Raw genomic sequence first — 16889 nt, 5'->3', positions numbered from 1 at the left:
TCCAGGGGTGCGCTATGCAGAGTTATGTACTGAGTTCAGGAGTACACTAAGTACAGAGTGCAGATTTCAGGGATGTGCTGTGTACAGAATGCAGGGTTTTATGGGTGCACTATACACTGTGTGCAACACCAACTCCCCCCCCCCCCCCCAAGCTTCCTTGCATCTCTTCTCTCTCTCTGTCTCCTGTCTGTCCCCTCTGTGACTGCGTGCAGGGATCTGTGTGATCCAAGAGCCGCTTAGAGCAAAGCTGTCCCTTGTAAACACAGAAGTTTGAAGTGACAACACCGGGGTGGAGGGTGAGATCCAGAGGTGGCGGAATGGAGTTCCATCATGTTCTGGCTGCAAAATTGGGTGTGAAGGCCAGATGACAAGGCCTCGCAGGCAGGATTAGACCTGCAGGCCATGTGCTTGACATATGTAGTGTAGGGTTTCAGGGGCATATGACACTCCCAAAAGGTGGCTGTTCTAAAGCAGGATTGGTAACCTGTTATATTTCTTTGGCAGAACCTACTTGCTGGCATGCATCATGCAGGATTTCGTTTTCTGCAGGTTTTGTATCCATCCCCCCTCCTTTTAGTTTTATATCTGCCTTTTCCTGTAGTTTTCTGCTGGCCTTGTATCCGCCCCTCCTGTCGTTTTCTGCTGGTCTTGTATCCGCCCCCCTCCTGTCGTTTTCTGCTGGTCTTGTATCCGCCCCCCTCCTGTCGTTTTCTGCGTTTGGTGCACACAAAGTGGATTTATAGCTTTATTGGTCACTGGGGAAATGAATTTATATAAAAAGTCTTGTTTATATTTTTCTTCTTCTTCGTCTTCTTTTTTTTTTTACGTTTCTATACCCTTTTTGTATGTAAATGATTTTCAATGCTGTAATAAGTAGGACAAATCAGGGAATTAAAGTTTTATTTTTTCATAACTTCAGTTCTTAACTAAAACTTGTTCATATCATTGATGTATAATAGATGCTCCAATAGTTTTGTCTGTGCTTTACAAAATAAAGAGAGACAGTATAGTTATAATGCAGTTCAAGACGAGGGTTAGGAGAGCCCTGGTCATGAAAGCTTACCATCAGAAGTAAAACCTTTCTTTATTTTTAATAGTCCAGCTTCAGTACTATTAAAGCCCCATACACACTATCAGTTTTTCTGCTGAGTTTTTCCTTCAGATTTACAAAACCATGTAGTACAAGGGCCTGCCTGATTGCATACACATTGAAAACTCCTAAGGTTTAACCTCATATTATATGGTTTTGGTAAATCTGAAGGTAACTCAGCAGAAAAACTGATAGTGTGTATGGGGCTTAAGGCTCCATTTACACGAGGCGCATCACTCACGGGGGTGCACAGGTGTTTGTGCATCCCTGTGAAGGTAGTGCCATTCATGTCTATTGGGATGCATCGGCTGCACAGACATAGCTGCTGCTCTCAATTTGACATTGGTGCAGTGTGCATTTGAGCTGTAGGTTTACCACCTTCCGATTGCCCTCCTAAACAAAGCAATGCTGCCACTGCTTTATTTTTACCTACAGGTAAGACTATAATAAGGCTTGCATATAGTTAAAATGAATATCTCCTAAACATGCAAGGTTTAGGAGATATTCAGAGCACATACGCCACTGACGTCAGCGACTGCATGAAGGGTGAAGGCCCAACATATCGTGCAGGATCTTCAGAGCTTCTTGCCGGAACCCGGCAAAACCCTTCTAACCTTGCAGGACTTAATGCATTGTTGTATGCTTTGTACCGGATGAATACATCAGAAATTTGTGATGTCTCTTTGTACCCTATATGCTCCTGTGATTGACAGGAGATATTCAGTATATTCTGTGTGAATGTCAAATGAAATCTGTTTTTCCATGAAGAAACTTCTTGATTCAAAAGACTGAGAGTCTATAGGGTTGATTTACTAAAGCTGGAGGTGCAATATTTTGTCCAGCTCTGCATAGAAACCAATCTGCTTCCAGCTTTTGTTTAAAATTTAAAATGAAAGAGCCTGTTCCTTTAAAGCATTTTATACAGCACAGTGCTTGTGCTGTGTCATATGGCCTCCTATAACACCTGAAATACCTGGCTGGTTCTGCCCCCCCCCCCCCCCCCCCCCCCCCCCCGTATAAGCTGACCGTGGTACACCATGGTCAGTTTACGTGCCTCCGTCATCCGCAGCTCTCCTCTGTGCTCTCCCCTGTCCTCTCCCCCCTTTCCTCCCTGCCTGTCGGCCTGTCGGCTCTGTGTCTGTGCTCACCCCCTCCCCTCCTGCTGCTTATATTAGGGTTACATTTAAAGTATACTCTTGATTTATTCATATAATGTTCGCTGTGTCTGTGTCTTCTAAAAATATATGCAGCTATATACCTGTTTCACAGCGCTGGTCGGCGCTCACATGACCCGCTCTCATTCCTCTCTCACATGATAGCTGCAGGGGTGAGACCGCCTCTCTCCTTCTCTCCTCCGCCCCTCCTGATGACGTCAGTGGGAGATTCTCGGCCCCGCCCACTACAGCTGTCATGCGAGAATTTTTTCCCAACTGCTGTATGTCAGTGTTTTGAGCTGGATTTTTCCAGATTCACCCAATCCTTGCAGTGTCCATGAAAGAGCCGCTGCTGTCTTTCACACTGGAGCGTTGTGCTGGCAGGATGCTAAAAAAGTCCTGCTAGCAGCATCTTTGGAGCGGTGAAGGAAGCGTTGTGTTTATACCCGCTCCTGCCTGTTGAAATCAATAGCCTTACTGCCGGCGTAGCGCTGGTGCAGCTCGGTAGGATGGATTCCCCTGTCGGCGCCGCCTGTGCTTATGGGAAAATCATGCACATTTCTTTACTGTAACCACAAATTTGCTTAGTCTATGGCCTGCCTTAGTCAGTTCCCCACCCAGTGTCAGTTAGTGCCCGATTGCCAGCCGCACTATCACAGTCCCATTATAAGTCGTTGATCACTGTCATTACTAGTGTTAAAAAAATAATGAATAAAAATTCCAGTACATGTAAGATGCTATAACTTTTACACAAACCGGTCAATATACACCTATTGGTGTGTGTGTGTGTATGTGTATATATGTATATATGTGTGTATATGTGTATATGTATATATGTATATATATATATATATATATATATATTATATATATATATATATATATATATATGTATGTATGTATGTATGTATGTATGTATGTATGTGTGTGTGTGTATATATATATATATATATATATATATATATATATATATATATATATATAAAAAAAAATTTGTGTGTGTATATGTATGTATGTATATAATTATATACACACACACACATTTTTGGTCTTTTTTTTCATTATATATTATAAAATTACAGTGGTGATCAAATGCCACCAAAAGAAAGCTCTAAGAAAATTTTATATAAATTTTGTTTGTGTACAGCATTCCATGACTGCACAAGTACCAGCTAAAGTAATGCAGTGCTGGAATAGCAAACAAATGGCCTGGTCATGAAGGGGAGAAGTATGCATTCTTCCTCCAAACAGAAGTGGGGGGGGGGGGGGGGGAGCTTCAGAATCTCACAGGAGACATTACAGGCAGAAAAGGCAGAGGCATAAAAACACAGTAATGCCGTGTACACACGATTGTAATTCTCGTCGGCAAAAAGCTCTGATGGTTTTCCCGACAGAATTCCGATGGGATTTCACTCAAGCTGTCTGGAATACACACAGTCACACCAAATTCCGACCGTCAAGAACGCGGTGACATACAACACGTACGAGGGGACTTGAAAAAAGGAAGTTCAATAGCCAGTAGCCAATAGCTTTCATCTTGTAGTTGAATCTGAGCATACGTGAGTTTTTACGTGTCGGAATTGCATACACACGATTGGCATTTCTGATGGAAAGTTTTTCCGTTGGGAAAATTGAGAACATGCTATAAATTTTTTGCTAGTGGAAATTCGGACAGCTAAATTCCGATGGTGATTACACACTGTCGCATTTTCTGATGAAAAGCTCTCTTCTGTCTTTTGCTGGCCGAAATTCCACTTGTGTGTACACATAAGAAATTATTTAACAAAAAATAGATTACAGAACTATTAGGTAGTGTATGTGTACGGATTATTTTTGGAAAATAAGATTGTTAATAAAACACTTGCCTGTCAAGGGATCCAGCTTTATCCTCTCCCAGGCCGGTTCATTTACCATTCTTTGAGTCTCTGGCTCCGGGTAACTGTGGAAAGCCGACCTGTGACTCCTTGTGGCTTCACAGCCAGCTTGCTACCGTGCATGCACGAGCCATGCTGCGCTTTGAGAATGGTCACGTTGCCTTCTGGGACCTGTCCTAGAAGGTTGTGGGCAGGGGGAAAAGAACTTCCGGTGGAATTGCCTAGGCAAATTCAACTGAAAGTAGAGGAAGAGGGGTGGAGGAGGGCATAAAGAAGAACCTCTCCTTTAGGGTGAAGCTCCACTTTGAGAATGGATGGCAGGTTCACTACACTGCAAATACTTCTCTATGCATAGGTGGGTGAAGACCAGCCAAACAAGGGCCAATTATCACTAGTTAGTGATCACTTCTGATCTGAACAGTGCTAACAATAATCTTTGCATTGGCTTGCTGCTATTGATTACAAGGATTAAAATGATTCTCATATTTCAGCATGGCACATAAAAGCAATGTCACCTGAATTCTGTACAGTACTATGATTCTTTGTTGAACCTTATTTATCAGATTAAATCCCTTTTTTTTTTTTTTTTTAATTTTGTGTTTTTGCAGCATCAATCTGATAGTGATGTCATGTGAAAGCAATGCCAGTGATCACTCATTGAACAAACTTTTGGAGAATGTATTTAATGCTATGGTAAGTGAACCAATACTCTCTGGATACAGCCTATTCAGATCCGAGGTTCTTCTATTCAGCTGCTAGCAGGGCGCTTTTACCCCACACTAGCGTCTGAGAAAGGGTTAAAAACCAGCCGCCAAGCGCTGCTGCAGCAGCGCTATGCCGGCAGTATAGCTGCGCTGCCCCATTGACCTCAATGGGCAGGAGCAGTGTATACATCGCTCCAAAGTTGCTGATAGCAGGACTTTTTTTAAATTTTTTTTTTTTACATATCTTTTTTTTAGCATCCTGCCAGCGCACCGCTCCAGTATGAAAGCCCTCAGGGCTTTCACATTGGAGAGACATCAGTGGCTCTTTCAGTGGAGCCCCCCCACCTGGGAAGAAACTGCTACTTCTAGCCACATAAGCCAGATATATTTGAACACTATAATTTCATCACTGTGACAATGGCCATAAAGCATGTTCGCCAATTAAAGCATACATTCCTTCAAATAAATTCTTTAACCGCTAGTTGTTGTTTTTTTTTTTCATTTTTTTTTTTTTTTTGAACATGTTAAAAAAAAAAAAAAAAAAAATTCCGCCTCCGGACTAGTTAAAACCTACAAACAGTACATATTTTCTGAAAGCAGAGACCCTGGAAAAAGGAAAGGATTAATTTAGAGTTAACTGTGAATATTGGCCCTAGAATTTTTGCTTTAACTCCAGCATGTATTATGATGTATAAGGTATAGCACAATTGATGTTTTCACACATATAAGTGTCCCCGATGCATGCATTTTTCTAAGTTGGGGCGGGGGGGGTTGTGCTTGGATGTAACTTGGATGTTGCTTCAATGTTCACTCAGGTTAGGGGAAATCAGTGAATGGGTGGTTTACCTTGCCTCTACCCAGCAGTACCTGCCATGGGGATCCTGGGCCCACGGTGCAAGGGTTGGGTTGCACTACCAGGGGTCCATGTACAGCCGCTGGATCGCCTCCAACTGACAGCTTGTCAGATTTACATGTACTCCCAGCTACTGTAGCAGCCAGGAGATTGTGTAAAATCACCTGCTGCTGGTATATAACATATGTAGGTGGCAGTGAAATTCTTAACTTTGTCTTAGACCTGTGGATAAAGTAAAGCTATTGTACTGAAAAATACATATTATCTGGGAATCTAAAATATGTACATTGTTGTTCATTGAGAGACACAAGATTCAGAGACAGTTGGGTTATACTGCCTCCTACAGGGGAATTTGGACACAAGTAAACAAAAAAAAAATAGTGCCTGGTCTGGTATAATTTCTCACTTTGACTCAGTTTTTTTGTTCCAGGTGTGAAATGGGATATTCGTGTTCCACAGCCAGAAAACAAGGCTGTATACTATATGTGCAATAGCTAAAGCTATGTACAGTTTATACAGCGCACCCAGAAGATGCCCTTGTTAGTGTAGAAAATTAGTTTGTTTGGGCTAGCTTGATAAACATGGAGATCAGCTTTAAATTGATTTGGACTCTTTTTTTTTTTTTTTTTTTTATCAGAAAAAGTTTTTATTAGAAAAACATAATGGTACAAGACATCCATACAATGGGCTCACATAATGAGAACACACACAATATGAAATCAGAGTAACAAACATAATCTTCCCAGAAACAGCAGATCAAGGAGGTGCAGTAAATGAGAATAAGGGAGACCGGTTAATAGACAGGATGTCAGCAAATCTGTCCTCAGAATAAGAAGCAAGAGGGAAGAAGGAGAAAGCTATCGTGCAATTACAGTATTCAAATTTTTCATTTTCTTATTCAAAAGAAAGATTTGGACTCTTTGATCATTTTGTTCTGGCACTCCTTCCATTGGTGCATGGGTTTTTTTTTTTTTTTTTTTTACTAACCTGCTGGGTACCCACTGGAGGGTAGTTCTGGCTGTTGTGAGCATAACCTGAGCAGGTGAGCTCTCCCTGAATATTTTTTTCCTCTTGCTACTTTGTATGAACTCACATCAAAGCACCAACATCTCTTCAATACTTTTTGGAATTTAAAGTGATTGTAAAGTCAGAAAGTTTCTTATCTTAATGCATTCTATGCATTAAGATAAAAAGCTGTCTGTGTGCAGAAGCCCCCCCCCCCCCCCCCCCCCAAACACTTGCCTTAGCCCCCTCTCTGTCCAGCAATGTCCACGAGTCCCTTGGCCGCCCGCGACTCTCCCTCCAGATTGGCTGCGACACAGCAGTGACGCCATCGGCTCTAGCTGCTGCCAATCAGGAGAGAGAGGAGGTGGGGCCAGGAGCAGTGAAGAGGGACCCGAGAAGAGGTGGATCTGGGCTGCTTTGTACAAATCCACTGCACAGGAGGGCACGTAAGTATGGCATGTGTGTTTGTTTTTTTTTTTTTGTTTTTTTAACATAGACTTTAAAATCACATTAAGACAAATGCACCTGTCAGATTTACCTGCACTGAATGTTTTGTGACTGTGAGATTCACTGCTGTTATAAATATGCTCCATTCTGTTGTGATCTATAGTTTGGATAAAATTAATCATCAGCTTGTAATCTCTCACACAAAAAGTTACTTATCTCGTACGTCATGGGATACACAGCCTAAGTTAATAACATCATGCGTATATAGACACCTTCAGGTGATGGACACTGGTGTTCCCAATCCAGGAAGTTCACTCCCTATATAACCCCTCCCCCTATCAGGAGTACCTCAGTTTTTTCGCTAAGGTGTTGATCACGAGTGAAGATGTGCTCTGAGGAGCTCCAGGAGGGATGCATGTTGGATTTAAATAGACTCCATAGACCAGATCCATCCAAAGTGCCACTGAGGCCAAAGTGGATGGTACCTGGGCCTTGTATCCAAAGCACGAGGTTTTGCCTGTAAGGCTTCTTTCCAGGGCTGGACCCCAGGACCCAGGAATTTGGTCATGCTACATTACCTAAAAGCTTTCCTGGTGGGGTGCCTTTTACAGGTCAAGGGAGTGGAACCCTGATAAAAAGGGACCGGTCCTTGAAGGTTTGCTAAACACAGCCCGCCGTGATGGGTGAAGGTTGGATTGACTGTTAATTCAGCAAATCCTGCGGCGAGGATAAGGTAAGGGAAGAAAGTTAGGAACTAAAAAGCCCATCTATGCTTTCTTCTTTAAGGGAAAAAAAATGTTGTTATGCCTTAAATCCCCACTAGAGGGAGTGTATGCACATACATCTGTTGTCTTCACTTCAGCTCAGTGTCAGTCTGTGTGTCCGCAATAGCTTGTGCAAGGGGATTCCTCTTAAGGTATGAGATCTGCTGAATGCTTTTTTCCTGTATACATGACTGAAGATATCTTTTCCATCACCCTGCAAGGCCTGGAAGGAAGATTAGCGGCTTTAATTGCATCCTCCGTTGCAATGGATAGGAAGCGTGCTAGATCCCCCCCCCCTCCCCCACTATAGACCCTTTGCAAGGGGAACAGTGGGCATAGGATGCGGTGTTACCCTCTGGCGATCAGGAGGAAAGAAAAACCTATGATTCCTCTGTGGAGGAAACAGTAGATAAACAGTTTTCAGCCTCACAATCTGAGAAATTGCTGATACAATCTTACGGAGATGCTTCGTTTTACTTTCATGCTACCCCTAACGGAGTCTGCTGAAAGCTCAGTTTTTTTCCTTGGGTTCCTTAAAACCTTCACAGCCTTTGCATGCGTTTCCTGTTCATGAATTACTAGAACAGCTTATTTATGCTGAATGGGATCACGCAGGTAAATATTTTCTCCCTCCCAAAGAGATTTTCAATTCTCTATCCCATGGAGGAGAAATTCACCAAAAAATGGAAGGTACCAGCAGTTGACACTGACATTTTCAGAGTTAATAATAGTCTAACTTGTCCAGTAGACAATGCACACATGCTTAAAATGGAAGTAAACCCTTCCAAACAACTTTGACCTACAGGTAAGCCTAGATTAAGGCTTACCTGTAGGTCCAAGTAATATCTCCTAAACCTATATGGTTTAGGAGATATTTGCCCGAAAATGGGCACCGCTGTCTACGGCGCATGCGCCGTAGACAGCGGCGCGCAGGCGCACTAAATGCGGCAAGTCCAAGAATGGATTTGCCAAATTTGTCTACTCCCGTGCGCATGCGCGGGAGTGACGTCATCGCGGCTCCGGCGAATGGCAGCGTCGGAGCTCCGAGACGCGACTCCCGTGCGCATGCGCGGGAGTGACGTCATCGCGGCTTCTCCGCTGTCATTCGTCGGAGCTGCGAGAGACGCCACAACCAAGATGGATGCGGCGGACTACAGGTGACAGCGGCGACTTCGCTGGCTCCTGTGTCAGGTAAGTGACACATAATGAGCTACTATGCGATGCATAGTAGTCCATTATGCTTTACCTTTGCAGGGAAAAAAAGAGGAAGTAAACCCATCAGGGTTTACTTCCTCTTTAAGGATCCAACAGATAAAAGGTTGGAATTCCTGTTAAAATACTCTTTTTCCTTGGCAGGTACCCTTACTCAGCCTGCAGTTGCTGCAATAGGCATCTGTCAATCCCTGTAGGACAGGCCTTTAAAGAGGTTCCTGAAAAACAAACCGGGGAATTGCCCGAACTACCAAAAGCATTATGCTTTGCTATAGATGCCATTAAAGATTCTATCCACCAGGTGTCCTGCCTTACGCTTATGCTAGTACATATGCATAAAATCCTGTGGTTAAAAAATTGGTCAGCCGAAGCACCATGTAAAAAGCTCCTGACTGGTTTCCCTTTTCGTGGGGATCGGCTATTTGGGGATAATATGGACAAATACATCCAAACAATTTCTAGTGGGAAAAGTACTCTTTTACCAGTCAAAAGAAAGTATGAACGCCCTTCATTTAAACGGGCTTTCACCTGTGCCAGGAGCTTCCACCTCTACGCAGTGGCGACGGCCTCCCCGTCAGATTCTAGAGGAAAACCTCAGGGTCAGGCCCAGGCTCCGGCTCAAAAGAAGTCCTGGGGTCAGAATCCTAAAGCCTCATCATGAAGCGACACCCCCCTCCCCCGCCAGAGTGGGGGTGAAGACTTCTGCAGTTTTCAGACGTCTGGCAGGAGGAAATTCAGGACAGATGGGTCAACTCCACGGTAACTCTGGGGTACAAGCTGGAATTTCGGGACTTTCCACCATCTTGTTTCCTGAAGTCAAACGTTCCCAGAGAAAAGGCAATCTCTGTTTCAGGCACTAGACTGATTAATGGCTCGGGTGATCATGCAAATCCCCACAGAAGAGCAAGGTGTGGGGTTTTATTCAAACCTCTTCACAGTACCAAAACTGAATTAGATGTCAGACCCATTCTAGATCTAAAGACTCTAAATCAGTTCCTGAAGATCCACTCCTTTCGCATGGAGATGATCAGGTCAGTAGTTTCTGTCCTACTAGCAGAAGAACTTCTGGCATTTGTCGACATCAGGGATGCATATCTGCATGTTCCTATATTTCCCGCTCACCAAAGGTTTCTGTGGTTTGAAGTAGAACAGCAACATGTCCAGTTTGTAACCTTGCCCTTCGAGCTAGCTACAGCACCCCAGGTGTTTACAAAAGTACTGGCCCCACCTCTAGCCAAGTTAAGGGCACAGGGCATAACAGTCTTGGCGTACTTCGATCTATTGCTAATAGACCAGTCGGTGGCTCGTTTAGAGCAAAACGTGCGCATTACAACCAGTTACCTGGAAAGTTTGGGTTGGATTTTCAACCTAAAGAAATCTTCCTTAAAACCAATAAAAAGGCTGGAGTACTTGGGTTTGATCATAGACACAGCCTAGAAAAAGGTGTTCTTGCCTCAGGCAGAGATCCACTCCATAAGAGAGCTGGTGCGGATGGTCAGGTCAAAAGGCGATCCCTCCATTCGCAGCACACACAATACTTAAGTCGCCAGCAGTTATTCCAGGGGGAATGGTCCCTTCACCCTGACATATTTTGGGCTATTTGCCAAAGATGGGGGACTCCGGACGTAGATCTTCTAGCGTTCAGATTGAACATGAAGTTAGTCAACTTTGTGTCCCTCCTGGGATCCACTCTCATGCGGAACAGATACTTTGGTGACCCTGTGGGATCAGTTTTCACTGATCTATGCATTTCCCTCTATTCAATTGCTGCCTGGACTTCTTTGCAGGATCATACTGGAAAGGAAGCCGGTAATTCTGATAGCACCCGCATGGCCCAGAAGGTCATGGTATGCAGAAATCGTAAAGATGACAGTGGAGGGTCCATGGTCCCTCCCGCTACAGCCAGACCTACTCTCACAGGGGCCGATATTCCATCCTACCTTACAGTCTCTAAATGTAATGGCTTGGTGTTTGAAACCCACATTATGAAGAAATGTGGGCTTTTCGGGTCAGTTATCTCTACCCTGAATAATGCAAGGAAGCCAGCTTCCAGAACTATATATTATAGACTCTGGAGGGCTTCTGTTTCCTGGTGTGAATCCAAGGGTTGGCACCCTTAGAAATATATCATAGGCAGAATTCTTGCCTTTCTGCAATTTAAGCCCCATACACACGATCAGAAATTCTGCCAGCAAAAGTCAGATGTGAGCTTTTGGTCAGAAATTCTGACCGTGTATGCTCCATTGGACTTTTGCTGGCAGAAGTCCAGCCAGCAAAATGTTGAGAACAGGTTCTCTAATTTTCGGTCGGAAATGGGGAATAATCGGTAGAGATGAAATTGGCCTTGAATAGTATTAAAGGCCTAGTCTCCACTTTATCTGTCTTGTTTCAAAAACTGCTTGCTACACATTCTTTAGTGTGGGGTTTTATGCTAGGAATGTTGTGGCTTAATCCGCTAGTCAAACCTCCTTTGAACCCTTGGGATTTGAACTTAGTTTTGTCAGTGTTACAAAAACAGCCATTTGAACCAATCCAGCATATTCCCTTATTCCTTCTGACAAGGAAGCTGGTGTTCTTGGTTGCTATATCCTCAGCAAGGAGGGTTTCAGAATTGGCTGCTTTTTCTTGTAAAGAGCCATACTTGATTATTCATGAGGACAGTGGTGTTATGCCCTCGTCGAGACTTTTTGCCAAAAGTAGTTTCAGGTTTTTCACCTGAACCAAGATATGGTCCTGTCATCGTTTTTCCAAAACCATGTTCCAGGGAAGAGAAGTAACTACATTGTCTTGATGTTATGAGAGCAGTGAAAATCTATTTAAAGACAACTGCTCAGATTAGAAAGACTGATGTCTTATTTATTCTGCCAGAGGGTCCTAAGAAAGGACAGGCAGCGTTGAAATCCACTGTCGCTAAGTGGATTCAGTGAGTTATAATTCAAACGTATAATTTTAAGAGGTAAGTTTACCCCTTTTCGAGTCAAAGCGCACTCAACCAGGGCGGTTAGTGCTTCTTGGGCAGTGCATCACCTGGCCTCCATAGCTCAGATCTGTAGGGCCGCAACTTGATTTTCAAGACATACATTCATCAAGTTTTATCAAGTGGCTGTAAGGGGGTATGAGGATATCGCCTTTGGACGCAGTGTGCTGAAAGCAGCAGTATAGGTCCTTAAGTCTGGGGGTACCCTGCGGGTTGTGTCTCCCTCCCCTCAAATAGCATTGCTATAGGACGTCCCATTAAGTTAACTTTTAGGCTCTGTGTCCCATGATGTACAATAAAGAAAATCAGATTTTTAGAACGGCTTACCTGTAAGATCCTTTTCTTGGAGTACATCATGGGACACAGAGGTCTCTCCCCTCTTTTGGGGTTTAAGTATATTGCATTGCTACAAAAACTGAGGCACTCCTGATAGGATGGCGGGTTATATAGGGAGTGAACTTTCTGGATTGGGTATACCAGTGTCCATCACCTGAAGGTGCCTATATACCCATTAAGTTATTAAGTTAGGCACTATGTCCCACGATTTACTCCAAGAAAAGGATTTTACAGGTAAGCTGTTATAAAAATCCTATTTTTTTAAAGCCAACTCGTGACGTGTGTGTGTGTGTGTGTGTGTGTGTGTGTGTGCGTGTGTGTGTTTTTTTTATTTATTTATTTATTTTTTAGTATTTCTACAATACTGAGATTGTTTGTTTGATCTGTGTTGGGTAGGTTCCACAATTCTAGACTTTGACTTAGAAGCTCAGTTTTACATATAGCATGCATGCCATGTACTTTTGTCCCAATCCTGTACATCCCTGTACATCACATCGGTCCCTACCCTCAAGGAGCCCACAATCCAAGGTCCCCATATACTAGTGCCAATTTTGGACAGAAGGCAATTAACCTACCTGCGTGTCTTTGGAGTGTGGGAGGAAACCGGAGTACCCAGAGGAAACCCACGCAGGCACAGGGAGAACATGCAAACTCCAGGCAGGTAGTGTCGAGGTTGGGATTCGAACCAGCGACCCTTTTTACTGCTAGGTGAGAGTGCTGCCCACAAACCACTGTGCTGCCCATTTGAGGTGTGTGCTGTGAATCAAATATGTTTAGGTAGCAAGTTTGCTTGAAATGTTATGCACTTGTTTTGTACAAGCAAATTTTGTTTAGCACATTTATCATACAGATGTGTAACATATGTATAAATTTTTTAGGTTCTTGTAATTGGACTGGATGACCTCATAAATATAAAAAATGTGGAACGGCTAAAGAAAGATTTTCGGGTAAGTGAGCTACTGCTTGGGGAATACAGCTGTGGATTTGAGCTTGATTTACTAAAGGTGTGGAGGCTGATCACTTAATGAATGAATAACTTGTATAGCTCCACATATGCAAACTAAATCGCCTCAAGGCACACTTGCCACCAGTGTCCATCTGGGTGTTCAGAAGAGATGGGTCTTGAGCTTCTTCCTGAAGGCCAGATGGTTTTCTTTTGAGCGGATGTCCACGGGTAGAGCGTTCCATAGCAGTGGTCCTTGGACTGCGAACCTCTGTTCGCCTTTTTTTACAAATATAATTTTTTATTCAACTCCAAACAGGGGGAAGACGGACCCCGCATTACATATAAGAAAAAATTGAACAAAATGCATCATAATCCTATCACATTACAGATATATCAGCAACTGAGATTGTATTTTTAATGCACATTATAAGATAAAGTGTGACGATCCAGGGTCACAAAGCCTCGGATCTACTAAAGATGGGCCAACTCAACAAGAGGGAGTGGAGGCTGTCATTCCTGATTTTTCACTTTTCCTTAGAACGGGGAGTGGAGGGAGGAAAAGAAGGGGAGGGGGAGATGGGGAGGGATGAGGAGGGGGTGGGAGAGACACGATGGTAGCTGAAGCCCAAAGGTTTGAATAGATAAAGCATGAGGCACTATGGTGACAAAAGGCGGCGTCCCTCAGAAGAGAATATAAAGATATTCCATTGGTCCCAAGTTATTTTAAAAATGTCTTGTTTATTTGGTGCCGTGGGGATCAGGTCCTCCATCTTTTTAAGCTCCTCTAATTTCCTAATCCAGTGTGCAATGGACAGGGCAATGCTTTGTTTCCAATAGAGAGGAATGCAAGATTTTTCTGCATTTAATAAGTACCGTATATACTCGAGTATAGGCCGACCCGAATATAAGCCGAGGCCCCCAATTTACCCCCAAAAAAACTGGCAAACTTATTGACTCGTGTATAAGCCGAGGGTGAGACATGCCTGTCCATCCCTGTGTGTGTGTCCGTCCCTGTGTGTCCGTCCATCCCTGTGTGTCCGTCCATCCCTGTGTGTGTGTGTGTGTCCATCCATCCATCCATCCCTGTGTGTGTGTGTGTCCATCCATCCATCCATCCCTGTGTGTGTGTGTGTCCATCCATCCATCCATCCCTGTGTGTGTGTGTGTCTCCATCCATCCATCCATCCCTGTGTGTGTGTGTCTCCATCCATCCATCCATCCCTGTGTGTGTGTGTCTCCATCCATCCATCCCTGTGTGTGTGTGTGTGTGTGTGTGTGTGTGTGTGTGTGTGTGTCCAGCCTACCTGTGTCCCGAGCCTGTGTCCCGAGCCTCCGTCCCGTGCCTTGCCTCCTTGCCTCCGTCCCGTGCCGTGCCTTGCCTCCTTGCCTCCGTCCCGTGCCGTGCCTTGCCTCCTTGCCTCCGTCCCGTGCCGTGCCTTGCCTCCTTGCCTCCGTCCCGTGCCGTGCCTTGCCTCCTTGCCTCCGTCCCGTGTCGTGCCTTGCCTCCGTCCCGTCCCGTGCCGTGCCTTGCCTTGCCTCCGTCCCGTGCCTTGCCAGGATCGCCGCTGTTCGTCGGCGCCTCGGCGGCCATTCTAAAATTCGAAAGCCGCGCCTCCGCCTCCGCCTGTGATAGGCGGAACACTGAATTTCCCAGCAGCCTGTGTTCCGCCTATCACGGACATCGTCTCATCCTCGTACTACGGACGAGGATGAGACGATGTCCGTGATAGGCGGAACACAGGCTGCTGGGAAATTCAGTGTTCCGCCTATCACAGGCGGAGGCGGAGGCGGAGGCGCGGCTTTCGAATTGTAGTATGTCCGCCGTCTGTCTGCTCGATACGCTGATCGAGCAGTCAGACGGCGATGACTCGAGTATAAGCCGAGGGGGGCACTTTCAGCCTCAAAAAAGAGGCTGAAAATCTCGGCTTATACTCGAGTATATACGGTACCTTAAGAGTGATATTTTTGTTGCTGGTGGAATATAGGTACCCAGGCACTTAAGGGCCATGTCAGTCCAATTGAACCGAAAGTTGGACTGTAAATCTAGCAGTGTTTGTGTGGGGACTGCAACCCCCATGGCCTCTGATTTGGAATAGTTTATTTTCAAGTGTGAGAGCATTTTGTAAGTTTTAAACTCTTGGAGCAGATTTGGTAAGGAGATTCTGGGGTTTGTCAAAGAGAACAGTATATCATTCGTGTAGGCAGATATCTTGTAATTGATGTTACCCATTTGGATACCAGATATGTCTGGGTTTTGCCTAATTGTAGAGAGAAAGGGTTCTAAGGACAGAGTCAACAGGAGGGGGGGAAGGGGACAACCCTGCCTGTTTCCATTTCCAATGGCGAAGGGAGAGGGAAGCACTCCGTTCGCCTTAACTTGAGCTGAAGGGTGAGAATAAATTTTGCCTATCCATCTCATCATCCGTTCACCCAAGCCTATATGACGGAGGGCCGAGAACATGAAGTGCCAGTTTACTCAGTCAAATGCCTTTTTGGCATCTGTGCTCACAAAAATACAGGGGGTCCCAGAGGACTTTGGTTTGTGCACCAGATTCAGTACCTTAATGGTATTGTCTCTTGCTTCCCTTGTGGGGATGAAACCAACTTGGTCCATGTGTATAAGGGATTGGAGGTGTTGTGCTAGTCTTGTGGCCAGGATTTTGATGAATAACTTTAAATTTAGGAGGGAGATGGACCTGTGACTCCCACGCAGACCCTGGTCCTTGCCTTCTTTGTGGATCAGCGAGATGTGGGCTCTAAGGGTGTCCCTGGGGAAGTCCCCATTTGAGCCCAGAGCATTGAAGAGTGTCACCAAGTGTGGCCCGAGTATAGGAAGGAAGGTCTTGTAATATTGGGCCATGTATCCATCAGGGCCTGGGGCTTTATGGCCATCTGGACCTCTTCTAAGATAATCAGGTCATCTAGGCATTCTTGGGTCTCTGGTGAAACGGTCGGGAGGCCTGAGTTTGTGATATAAGTGTCGATGTCCTCTTGGTTGGAGCCAGGATTAGGTAGATTGTAGAGGTCGGAGTAAAAAATCTCCAAATCTCTTGGCTATCTGGGTTGGTGTGGAGGCCTTTTGACCGTTAGGGTCTACTAATTGCTGTATATGAGTTAAACTTCAGTTCCCTTACTGACCTGGCTAAGTTTTTCCCGCATTTGTCCCCCGACTTGTAAGACATCTTACGGCAGAATTGTAGTGCCACTTTATCTTTGTTGTGAAGCAAATCTGTTATCTGCGCGCGTAAGGTCCCTAGTTCGAGCTCTAAGGGCTGTGAGTGGGCATGTTTGTGTTTCGCGTCTATCGAAGCCAGGTCACTAAGAAGTTTAGAAAGTTGTTCATTCCATGCTCTTTTGATACGTGCCCCATGCTTAATAAGGACCCTGCAAGTACAGACTTGTGTGTCTCCCATACAATCCCCGGGTCGCAACCCTGCATAGCGTTTTCTTGCAAATAGAAGTCTAACTCCTTGGTCACATCTGCCAGTACTTCGGGTATCTGAAGGAGATTCTCATTTAGGCGCCAG

At 44.7% G+C, this 16889-nt stretch overlaps 1 protein-coding gene across 2 annotated transcripts in view; it reads left to right on the top strand.

The window, feature by feature from the left end:
• FUZ (fuzzy planar cell polarity protein) overlaps nt 1-16889 on the top strand; it is a 137630-nt gene that overhangs the window by 21740 nt on the left and 99001 nt on the right. For both annotated transcript variants that reach the window (XM_077457143.1, XM_077457142.1), the window contains exons 3-4: nt 4727-4811; nt 13295-13363. In XM_077457143.1, coding sequence (XP_077313269.1) covers nt 4727-4811; nt 13295-13363 — 154 coding nt within the window. The remainder of the gene's footprint in view (nt 1-4726; nt 4812-13294; nt 13364-16889) is intronic.

The sequence above is a fragment of the Lithobates pipiens genome, unplaced genomic scaffold (genome assembly GCF_037356315.1).
Source record: "Lithobates pipiens isolate NorthernLeopardFrog02 unplaced genomic scaffold, aLitPip1_a1.2 Scaffold_27, whole genome shotgun sequence".
Lineage (NCBI taxonomy): Eukaryota > Metazoa > Chordata > Amphibia > Anura > Ranidae > Lithobates > Lithobates pipiens.
The sequence above is the reverse complement of the archived record's forward strand: the minus strand, read 5'-3'. Positions and strand labels throughout refer to the sequence as shown.